The following is a 12,754-nucleotide window of genomic DNA, read 5'->3' as shown; positions in this document are numbered from 1 at the left end:
ATTTTTTTAAACAGCCTTTTAAAAAGAAGAATTCTTCTTCTTTTAAACCCTGCTTTCACCAGAATGGGGAAACTTCGTTCCAAAGAATGAGCCGTTTACAAGAGCGGGCGACCATAACGCACCGCGCGGTGTTTGCTGAAAAAAGATTTTTTTGAACAATAAACATGCTCTTAACTTTCAATTTCAGAGGAAATTCAATTTGTTTCGAAAAGCATCCTTTGGACAGAAGAATACATTTCTCAGAATGGCAAGTAAGAGCAACAAATATGGAGAAAATTACTGTTGTCGAAGCCTAGATTCTGAAAGTCAACTTTCAGCTGTTCCTAAAGTCGCTAAACAATCCGAAAAAAATGGAAAAAATTCATATGGATTATTTGTGTTTGCGGATAGAACCCGACTTTGAAAATTCACAAATATTAAAAATTGTGGTCACCAGAATTTTTAATTCAAGAAAAATTTTTTCCGACTTGAATAGAGATATCGAGACGAATAAAGGCTTCAAAGAAAGTGTTTGGTATACTTTTAAAGCTCCAACCCATATAAAGTCGATAAAATTGTATATTTACCTGTAAAATGAGTTCACATAATTTGGAACAGGTCCATTAACCGCTTCTGGCTGCTCGAAGACTTGAAAAAAGGGTTCTGGTATAGTCGATTACTATACCTGGCCAGATGGTATATTATATATCAGGGGCCTACAAGTCACAGGTGCAGCGCGAAACAGGGTCGCCCGAACTTCTTCAAGATTTTCGATTTTTTCGAGGGAAAACTGAAAGAAAATTCATTAACCTCAACAAAAATCCCATTTGGAAGGGCTAGCTTCCTAAAGCTGAACCTGGAGGACCCTTTTTCTTGTACAACTACAGGACTTGAAATAAGAAGTATTTTATTTAAATTATTTGAAGTAAGCATTTTCCGGTAATAGTTCAGAAATACATTTTTTGAACATTAATTATACTAAATAATTAATAAAATACTTGAGCTTTTCTCTCATGACTTTGACGGCTATGTTGGCGGTAGCAGTGCTACTGACAGGGTTTCCCATACCAAATAGGCTGATAACGAAGAGGAGAGGGACTAAGCAGAAGACCAAAGCCCAAATAATAATGGAGAGTATATTAAAGATATTGAAATGCATGTCACTTCCCGAGGATCGTCGGGGCGCCCCTGTAGCCACAGCTGGGGGCCACAGCATGCGGGACGATGGCGATGGTGAGCTGCGAGATGGTCAGGCAGATCTCACTAATCAAACGGCTGGCCAGCAAGAACATCTGCGCCAAACAGTACGCAGTGGAACATCAACTGTGGCTTCTAAGGATGCTTTGGCTAGCGTTATCTATTTGCAGCCAACCACCTCGACAGAAATACAGGTTGATTTAACGTGGAAAAACGACGGCACTAAACATCAGTTAGAGGAAGCCGCGTCAAACGGTCAAACAGGAGCAATTGATGTTCTTCCGCAATCTATTGATGATCCAACACCACCGCATCCTCCAGAGGTGGATGACCTTATACAACCATAGGCAGAAGCAGAGGTTCAGCAACCAAAAAAGCGACGAAAATGGACATACCATATGAACAGAGATGTTATGCGCCTTTATTTTTTGGCAGAGAAATGTGGGCAAAGTGTGAGGAGAGAACATCATAGACTCTTCTTACTTAAATACTCAGAGTTAGCCACAAAAATAAATGAGCAGAATCTGGCAGATCAAAAACGCTCAATATCTGTACACAAACAAAGACTTTGATTAAAGCTGAAGGCATAGATGCTAGGGATAATGAACATCATGTGCCGAATCCATTAGAACCACATCCGGATATTACTAACGATGTTAATAGGGAAATCCCAGAAAAACTACAGCACCTTGAAAGGAATTTTGGTCATGCTTTACTAGAGTTCAGATATGTAGAACCAACACTAAGGCATCTTGCCCAAAATGAACATCACAAATTATCTGCGGGCACTAACAGTACATCTCGACGGCAAGGTTTTACCTACGTATTTGAAAGTAGCACAAACTGCGTTAGAGGTGCAAACTTTTGTTTACTGTGCAGCTGTAGTAACCGTTAGAACGTTGGACTGGAAAACTAGGCCTGCAAATGCAGTTTTTTCCCCAGCAAGGGATCAAGATCCACCATGGAGGATCAGGTTGGATATAGATGTCAGAAAAATAAGGTGCAAATTGGGTCGATTAACTCAATATAAAAAAGGAAATCGAACCAGAAAGCTAATAAACCATGTTACTAAAATCATCCACTCTCGGCACATCGAGACACTGACACCAGCAATATTGGATGAGATTATAGACTAACAACGGCAGAGACTTGCTGTTTTTACTGCCAGACTGCGTCAGTACAAGAAAGGTCGTGCACGAAGGCAACAAAATCCAAACTTTCATACAAATGAAAGAAGGTTCTATCGTGAACTCAGAGTAAAGCCCAATAACCAGCAAGACACCGAAGTCCCTCAATTGGAAGATATGACTAACTACTGGTCGGGTGTTTGGAGAAACATCAACAGATGCAATTTGGATACTACGTGGTTCAAACTGGAGGAAGCAAGGGCAAGCAATAGCCCTGAAATGCAACTGACAAACATCACAGCTTTAGCTGTTTCAGCGGTCTTGAAAAGGGCAAGTAATTGGAAAGCTCCAGATCCGGACATAGTGCACAACTTCTGGTACAAGTCCCTGACGAGTATGCATCTTGCGTTGGCAAAGTGTTTTCAGAAGATCATTGAACACTTAGATCTGATGCCAGGCTTTATGCTCCAAGCTGCTACGTATATGTTACAAAAATAGCCAAACGCTCAAAATCCATCTGACTTTCGACCGATAGCTTGTCTTCCAACAATTTATAAATGGAAGATCTAGTCACTATAGATGCTGTTGCCATGACTCAAGCTTGTAATCATCAAAGGAACTTACACATGGCATACATTGGCTACAAGCAAGCATTTTCTTCCGAGCTGCATGACTATTTGCGTTGAATCCATTGAGCAAAACACTAAACAGAATGTCTCATGGGTTCAGAATTCATGATAATGAGGATGGTCGTCAAGTGACCTATCTTCTTTGCATGGTAGACCTGAATCTGTACGCTAGTTCAGCCCAGAAACTGCAGCATTTAATCAGATGGGAAGCAAAATCAAGGTAATGAACACATATTCCATCCCTGTCATAACGTACTCCTTCGGGCTCATAAAATGGTCTAACACGAACCTTGAAAAGTTAAACAGAATTGTTCGCGTAGAAATGACGAAGCACCGAATGCACCACAGAAATTCAGCGATTGAAAGGATAGTTCTACCACGACATATAGGGGGTAGGGGCGTTGCAGATTTCGAAAAACTGTGTGAGTCACAAGTTGTACAGTTGCGAGACTATTTTAACAGCAAACGAAATGTTGCGCTTTACAGTAGCATCTGTAGAGCAGATCTTGGCTACACGCTCTTAAATTTGTCCTCAGACGGGGCCTTGAATATCAGGGCAGAAACCATAGAGGAATTAGAAATACAATGGAGGCAGAAAGCTATCCATGGCGTGCACTCCAAAACGTTCGATCAAAATGAAGTGAATAGTGAGGCATCCAATATTTGGCAAAGCAGCACTGATGCAAGATGCACTGAACATCTTGAACATTTAGGAGTCAGTAGGGTATTAGCAGCAGCTCAGAACGCGGTTTTATTAAACACCTGTCGCATTGTAAGAACTTTTCTCGACCATCAGGAAGTGAGAACTAAAAACCCGTGGAGTGGCAGATGGTAGCTCTAAGAAAGCATCCAGAGGTGACTGTTGTCACCTCCAGCGCTCGTGGCCGATCATAATTGTATACCTACAACATCATCGCAGGAGGTTTCAAGCATCGTATTAAATTAGTTAAATTAACTTATAACATTCTAATGTCATCAGTCAAAGTCTAGTGAACAACTTTCTCGCGATTAGTTATTTCAACTAACATTTTTTTCGATGACTGTCCCACAGGTCGAAGATGGCGAAACGTAGTTATCGATCGGAATCGATTTCTTATTAAACAAAAACAAACATAATAGTTTTTTAAACAAAGTGCGTTATTTGTAGTCATCGCTTATATATTAGAATACACCTTGCAAATTTCATGCATTTTTCTCAAGAAACGGCGGAATAATCGCGAGTTGTGTTTTACAAAACATCGATTTTTAATCGGAACAAATTCTAGGTTTTATTGTTTATCTTGAGTAATAATTATCGAATAAAAAATTTAATGAGAAAAATTTGTCGGCCGTGCCAAGGAGAAAACGAAGGTATATCTTATTTTACGTTTGGGAAACTTTTTTTATCGATAGATTCTCCCGTCTGGACAATACTTCTAAGCGGTTTCGAGGGATGTCGAGTTGTTGCATCCGTCACCGCAATTCTACTTTCTTGAAGACTACTTCAAAAAAATCGATGACGCAGGAATTGTTCAAAAATCGATTTTAATCCTTAGTTTCGAATAAATCGAGGGCAAATTTATATTGAAGAAAAAATGTATTATAATTATCTTAAAATGCATGAAAAGAGCTTTATAAAACACCTAGGAGTGTGCAAAAAACTCGAAACTCGAAGTTCGAACGAGTCGATTCGAGCTGAGCTCGATTCGGTTCGAATCGAGATTAAGCTTTCCAGAAAGCTCGAAACTTTATGAGTCCTGGAATGTCTTCGAGAACTCTAATTTCTTCGAGAACTCGAAACTTTCGAGCTACTCGAAAATTTTGAGCTGCTCGAAAGTTTCAGGTTCTCAAAAGTTTTGAAATTAACAAGAATTATTTCAAACCCGATACTCGGAGGTTTTTCGTATTGCTGACAACGATTTTAAAATAAAAAATAAATATTTTGTATCCTAAATGGCAATAAATTTTGAAAAAATTCAAAATATTGCAAATTGTTTTTGTTTCGTAGATTAGGAAATATAAATTCAAATTTCTTAATGAAATAATTAATCTACAACATTTGAAATTCATGCCCAATTGGAAAAGTTCATCAAAATAATTTATCAATCTTGTTAGTATTTACTAAAGATAATGCTTAACGATCTCTTAATAACAAAAATGGCACATTTTTGTTATTAAGAGATCGTTAAGCATTATCTTTAGTAAATACTAACAAGATTGATAAATTATCTTGATGAACTTTTCCAATTGGGCATGAATTTCAAATGTTGTAGATTAATTAATCAAAGTAGTGTTGCCTTAGAACTGAAGTTTGAATAAACGGAATTAAAGCCTACGGTTTAATGTCTCTATCTACTAAATTACAAAAAACCAATGTGTTTCTTTAGTAAAATTATATTGAAAACCATTCCTAATTCTTACATGCTGTTTAAATTTAGCTACACGCTTTATTTTTTAAAGAGAATTTACTCTATAACCTAATTATCGAGCGCGAAGCGCGAGTGTCGCAATCAGAATGTAATCGTCAAAGCCGCAGGTGTTTTGTCGATTGAAGTTATAAACTAGGCGCGAAGCGTCGCACACCTAGCGCACAATAAGTATATGCCGCGCAGCGGGCATATTTTTTATTGTATCAGATAGTTAAATATTGCTAAAACTATGTAAGATAATTAGTTTGTACAAATGTGGCTTCGTAATTCGCAGTAAAAAGGGAAGTTTCAATAAATTTATTGTTTATACTTCATATTTATGTATTTAACATTAAATGCCGAAGTGTTTTAACCTTCAACATAATTAGAGATTTACGTTTACACTTACTGCTTAGAAATTATAGAAATTCCGGAATGTTTATAATTTTTAAGCAATAAGTGTAAACGCCAATCTCTGAATATGTTAAAGGCTAAAACATTTCGGTATTCAGTGTTAAATAAATAAATATGAAATTTGAAGAATAAATTTACTGACTTGCCTTTTTGTTACGAATCACAAAAACAAATTGTTACGCATAAATTTTCTTACATAATTTCAGGAACTTTTTCACTATCTGATAAAAGAACAATAACTCATAAGACAGACTCACGGAAACCGGTTAGTATAATCAGGTATCGAAACCACTATTTTGTAAAGGGATAGGTACACTTAGAACTTAGAGGTTCAAACGAAGCCTGTTTCCAACCGAACCTTTGAACTTTTTCAAAGGGTTGGATTCGGACCGAACCATTTAGAAAATTTGACGGTTCAGTTCGATATCGTACCCCTCCAGAGTCTCTTATTGTTTCGGATCAAAAAGTTCGAATTTTTTTATTACGGCTTTATATTTAATTTATCATCAGAAGTCCGAAAAAAACTCTAGTATGCTAAGTCATGGAAACCCGTCAGTTTATTAAATTTCACATTCCCAAATTTATTGAAATTCTAAAAAATTTAGTCGCCGCTTTGGATGAGAAATCTGGAATTATTACTTTTGATTTTTAAATCTTTTTTAGTATGTAGAAAACCCCCCTAGTACCGAGTTTGAAGAAATTCTTATTAATTTCAAGCGCTTCGAGACCCCAAAACTTTAGAGCAACCCGAGACTTTCGAGTCCTCGAATGTCTCCAACAGCTAGAAAATTTCGAGAACTCTACATTTCGAGCACACCCGAGCTCGACTCGATTCGAAAAAAATCGAGTAGCCTCGAAGTTTCGGACTTTTTGCACACCCTTAAAAACATCTATATTTGTTTCAAACCAAAGGAGCCTAATCAGAGTTATTCACACTTCAACATCGGCGAGCATATCCAAAAGATGAAAATGTGGGCCCCTGTCATTAGGCAACATGATCCAAGTATTTACGATTTTTAGGTAGTATTACTTCATAAATAATGTTCATAAATAATTCGGAATGGTGGCACTCAATAACAACTGCAAATGACTTTTCCCGCCCGGTACATGACGAATAAAATAGAACCGTTATATGACGGTCGCATCACTCCCCAGCAAAAAAGAAAAACATGGATACGGATTATGGTGAATTAACATTTTTGAATTCTCGTGAATCCCGTTTTCTGATTTGTTTAAACGAATTAAAACTCATTTAGGTGAATTGAGACAGCGCGTGTAGAATGCATATGAATTCATATGGATGCATGGTCAAGGTCAATTAAAAAAAATTAATAAAAAGTGCATGCATCGAGGTCTGAAACAGCGATCATTTTGCCTATCAGTTTAAAGTATTTCCACTGAGCTACGGGACAATTTACTATACATTTACAATTCAGTGTCCGCGATTGCTGCTCTACTACCGCAGACCCATGGTTCTAATTATGCTAAACCGGTCATTAGCCGGAGCGAGAGAGCCAGAGCGCGAATTCAAAATGTTGATTAACAATGTTTATTATTAATAAACATTGACTTAATAATTTGACACTTTAATAATATATTACTAACTACCTATTTGCAAATTTTTGAAATAATAAATTGAAGTTAAAATTCCAATAATCTATAACAATTAATACTAGGAGACTCGTTAAGGGCATGTGATACTTACAGTTTCCCGGCTTTTTTTCCACAAAAATGAAAAATTTTTTAAACTGAATTCGGAGATGCTATACAATATCATAACGGACGTCCCCGGACTCTTTGTTGACGGATAATATCAAAAAAATTTATGATACTAAATAAAAATTGTATGCATATGCATTATTTTGAGGTTACGTCATTTTTCATCTCTGCCTTTCCGATAATCTGGAAATTATTTATGAAATAAACTTTTTTGATTGCCTGCAAACAATGTTAGTTCCCGGAGATTAGTTACTATGTTTATTTGTAATTCCAAAGTTTTCAGCCAAAAATATTGTGTAGTTTAGAAGTAACGCTCGGGTGAATTATAACACACATAACCTCGAAATATACACGCACGTTGTTAGCAATATAAAAAATTTCTTGATAAAAAAAACACAAAAAAAGTGTGTGAGGACGTCTGTTAGCATGTTCGCTATCATTTCCCAGATTTTGAAGAAAAAATATTTCTTATCCTAGGAATAAAGCCGGGGGAATATAACACTGAAAAAAACGATACTATTTCCTAAGCGCTTTGCAAATTAATCACATTTTGCTAAATTAAAACTTTTTTAAATGAACCCACAAAAAAAGTATGTGGGGACGTCCGTTAGCATGTTCGCTATCATTTCCTAAATTTTTAAGACAAAATATTTATTATTCTAGAAAAAAGCCGGAGGAACCTAAAACTGATAAAACCGACAATTTTCTAAGTATCACATGCCCTTAAGGCCATGTGAAGAGTGGGTCACGTGACCAGGTTCCTACCTTACCACCACTTTTTTTATTTCCCAACTTATTTTCACACGAATCGCCACCTCGAGTTGAAAATTTAGGATACTAAAACCTGATGCACTAAAAATTGTGGGTCTTGTCCTAAATTTGTGTAATCATGAAAAAAGTTTTTTGTTGTAAATAATTTCTTTTTGCTTTTTTTATCATTTCAAATTTTAAAATAGAATATCAAATTTTTACTTCAGACCAAGGTTCATTTCTAACCACTTTCTAACTGGCCCTTACTGGTTTCTATCCAGCAAATTAAAACCTGAAATTAAACATTTGGCAAACAATGAAATTAGTTTCTAATCGATACCCAACCGAATCCTACACGGCACTCGACACTAGAAACTTTCTGACTAGAAGTAATTATGAGAGGTAATGATTATGTAAAAGATCTAACCGAGAGAGTAAAGGGTCAAACTTCTGAAACCAATGTCACCGAAAATAGTTCAGAACCGAACAGAAATTAAAGATTAAAAAAATTTTGTCTTAAACAAAGTGACTCTCGTTCAGAAGATAAATCAAAGATTGTTTGCATGGTTTTTTATCATTTGTATAAGTTTCTATATGCGATTTGATAATAGGAACTATAATCTTATGTGGGAGGAGGATGTGATGGATTTATAACAGTCGAATCTCACGGGTACAAATGAAAACGAAGAAGTAGGATAGCGCTATCTGTATCAAGTAGAAACAGTGGCATTAAACCAGGATCAGATGCTCAGACGGGAGCGAACAGTTGCATCGTTTCCTACGTACTGTTATAAATGTACTTGACACCTTTTTCTAATGGATTTGTTTGGACTTTCCAATAAATATTGTGCTTTTATATGACTTATTGTGTTTTACTCGGGCCAAAAGGTTATTCCGAACACTATAAATCGGAACTTTTTTTTGTGTTTGAAACGACGACGCAGTGATGTTGAAATTACAGAATTCAACCGTGTTTTTTATTTAAGAGGCGTTCTGTAAAGTATACACTCTCATACTTTGTTTTGAACGGACTTTAGTTTCGCAAATTTTAAAGATTGCCGTTGTAAAAATTACTGTTCGCTTAAGAATTCTTCCGGTACAGATTTTTTCCGTGTATAAACTGGAGGCTAAACTCGGTTACGGGCCGTACAATAACCAGGTAGTAGTATTTTGTGGATGCAGTTACAAACCGGGTTGAAATCGGATACTATGTTATATGATATAATGTCCCTTTTGTATTCGTCACGTACCGGGCGGGCAGAGTTATTTACAGTAGTTGGCCGTTGATAACTTACATAACAACATACAATTTCCTAGTTGAATTAAAAAATGTTGTCTTTTTTGACGTATCTAATTCCATTTACGAGAAACGTTGTATTAATTCCAATTATAAACATTTTTTTAAAAAGTTAGATATCTGACGTCATCGAAACCCGTAGATTCCGAATTATTATGTTTTAGGCTGTTAAATATGAAATTTAAAAAAATCTATTTCTAAATTTTATCCGAAAGCTTAACAAAGGACCCTTGAGTTTCGGCTACTCTATTGATATAGCCTCTCTACTTGTTATTTATGATCGAATTCTTATTTCAATTTCAGCCTCTCTGGTTATTTATGATCGTATTTTTATTTCAATTTCGGAAAGGACATTTTAAAGCCTTTAAAACATTTAAACGAGCTGCCTGGACCTTTGAAAACATATCTACCTGAGTGCCTGCGGAGAATTTCTCAGAGCTTTTTAGAGCCTTGAGAATCTTTAGCATATACTCTGAGATTTCTATCGGTAGGGTTGAAACTTATTCGCTCATCAGCATTTTTTATGATCAGCTTTCAGTACGCGGATCTTTAAAAATTTAAAGATTTAAAAAGTTCACTTTAAAAAGTTAAAAATATATTTTAAAAATGGGTGCAATTGCAGAATAGGGGCGTCACCTGTTTTTTAGGCTGGAAAAGCAGTATTTTTCTACAAGAAACTATTAGAATATTTAACTGAACGATAAATAGAGCGATTTGACAAGGCAAAAGTTTAAAATTATTGTTACTTTTGTTACTACGCTATATTAAATATGGGTATGTCATGATATCAGAATGATCATATTTAACTCACCGTTTAGGTGCTTTTAAACACCAAAACTACCAGAAACACCCCTTTGAGAAGTCACAAAAATAATTTTGTCAAAACCCTACCCTTTTCCAACGTTTCGCGTGGGGGGGGGGGAGCCACCCATATAATCAGTAAAAAATCTGTTTGTCAAATCCCTACCTATTTCCAACTTTTCGTTAAATATGATCATTCCGATGTCTCGCGATAGAGCCATATTTGAAACATCATTGTAACATGAGTAAAATAATTTTAAATGTTTGACTCATCAAACCGATTCATTCATCATTCAACTAAAGATTCTAATAAAAATTGTTTTTCCTGTCAAAACAGAGGTGACGCCCCTATTCTGCATTCTAACCAAAACATGTTTTATTGTATCTCGAGAATTCCACCAGCTTTTACACGTTTGAATAGGCAGCTGGTTTTCAGACGTTTCGGGCGGTTTAAGGGCATGTGATACTTAAAAAATTGTCGACTTTACCAGTGTTAGATTCCCCCGGCTTTTTTCCTAGCATAAGAAATATTTTGCCTTCAAAATCTGGAAAATGATAACGAACATGCTAACGGATGTCCCCATACACATTTTTTGTGTTTTTATCAAAAAATTTTTGATATTGCTAACAACATGCGTGTATATTTCGATTTCATGCGTGCTACAATTCACCCTAGCGTTACTTTCAAATTAGACAATATTTTTGGCCGAAAACTTTGGACTTACAAATAAATAAACGGCTCCAGAGTCCCACTGCAGTTTCTGATTTTTTTAACGCCCTACGACTTGTATATAGCGAGTAGAAGGGCTCAAGATGTATGCAATGTAAACAAATAATGTAATCAAAATAAACGATTCTCACCTGACGGATTCTGAAATACCATTAAACGCCTGAGATACTGCTGTTTGGAATACAAACAGATTATTGGATTGTTTTTCTTTTTTTAAGTCCATTTCGCTGATGACCCCTGGCGTGTTCGAATTTTTCAAGTAAATAAAGCTTACGTTCGTCAGCTTGATCCAACAAAGCACACTGTGTACAGTCCCATGTTAAAGAATATCAACTTAGTAAAGTAACGAAGTAGCGCCATCTAGTGGACATATAACAAACTACAGCTCTATTCCGGCAACCCCTCCTCCCCGCTTCATTTCCGTACCAAGAAATTATAATATATTTTTAAATTTAGATTTACAGGAAGAATAATTTACATCAACAAACCATTTTATGCAATATAGGAAAACATAAAATAGCGTATGATCAAAAATGTATTAAGTTTTTTAATATTACATGAAATGGTTTGCTTGTGCAAATTATTCTTCCCATAATTCTAAATGAAAAAATATTCAAACAGAGACATTAAGCCCAACATTTGAGTAATACTCCGAACAGATCGGTCTCTTTTCCAATTTAAAACTAAAAATAATGTAAATTTTTTTCAAACAGAAAATGTAAATAATTTGGAGACGTGATTAATATAATCCCTCACTCGTTATTTACATGTCTGCCATGTTTCTACATTCCTGATCTTCCCCTTCTACCACACAAGCATCAACACAGACGCCATCTAGGTGAGGTTGAAACAACTAAAAATCGATCAATTTTAGCCTTAAGACTGTACCTAGTCAAAGATATTATACACGTAGATGCGGTGCAGGCTTAGTTACCCGCGATAAATATAGACGGCGTGTCCGGCGAAAATTGTCAATTCACCTCTACCCAACGCTCGCCGGCTATAGCACAATCGACAACAGCCACTTGGAGCGCTGTAAGCAACTCTCAGTAGGCCCCTCGAGACGCACTAATTATTACTTAGCTCGGGCAAGAACCATTTGGATTGAAAATAAATTTAGTAAATTGCCAATTAAAACATTTTTGCATTTAGAAGTTATAACTTTGCAAAACATGGTTATTTTACTAAATACCTTAAATATAAGTCGATGAATAATTTATATTACGGTTTCATATATTTCCCAATATTTCTAAAATTATTACTTATAATTTTCATTATATATATTGTCTGTATATAGTTCTTCACTATTATTTATTTTTTATTTTTATGGTCTGCAATTTCTATGGATTTTTTAGACTTTTATAAAAATATAATTATAATTACAAGTGAAATGAAAATTGTTCTTTCGGTTTTTAGCTGTTAAAACGGCAGTTCCAAGCCAGATTACGTTTCGCATTGGCAAACAAAATTAGACGAACAGAATTTCACAGTCATATTCATAAAAAATATCATGTTCCATAAAACATATTTTAAATTAAACCTGAAAATCCCGAATTTAAAAATTCTAGAATAATGAAATTCTGGACAGCTTACAATATTATCGAATTTGAAAATTCCCGAATAATAAAACTCCAGGCCGATTGCAATCTAATGATAAAATATACAATATATAGAAAATTCCTGAATTGCAGAAATTGAGAAAACAGTTTTGTGGTCAATATTAT

General features: G+C 35.5%; 1 protein-coding gene across 1 annotated transcript in view; it reads right to left on the bottom strand.

Moving 5' to 3' along the window:
• LOC117175022 (polyamine-modulated factor 1-like) overlaps nucleotides 1–11,346 on the bottom strand; it is a 105,348-nt gene extending 94,002 nt beyond the window's left edge. The window contains exon 1 of the mRNA XM_033364526.1: nucleotides 11,162–11,346. Coding sequence (XP_033220417.1) covers nucleotides 11,162–11,253 — 92 coding nt within the window. The 5' untranslated portion in view covers nucleotides 11,254–11,346. The remainder of the gene's footprint in view (nucleotides 1–11,161) is intronic.
• Nucleotides 11,347–12,754: the final 1,408 nt, after the last annotated feature.

This window comes from Belonocnema kinseyi, chromosome 6, assembly GCF_010883055.1.
Source record: "Belonocnema kinseyi isolate 2016_QV_RU_SX_M_011 chromosome 6, B_treatae_v1, whole genome shotgun sequence".
NCBI lineage: Eukaryota > Metazoa > Arthropoda > Insecta > Hymenoptera > Cynipidae > Belonocnema > Belonocnema kinseyi.
The sequence above is the reverse complement of the archived record's forward strand: the minus strand, read 5'-3'. Positions and strand labels throughout refer to the sequence as shown.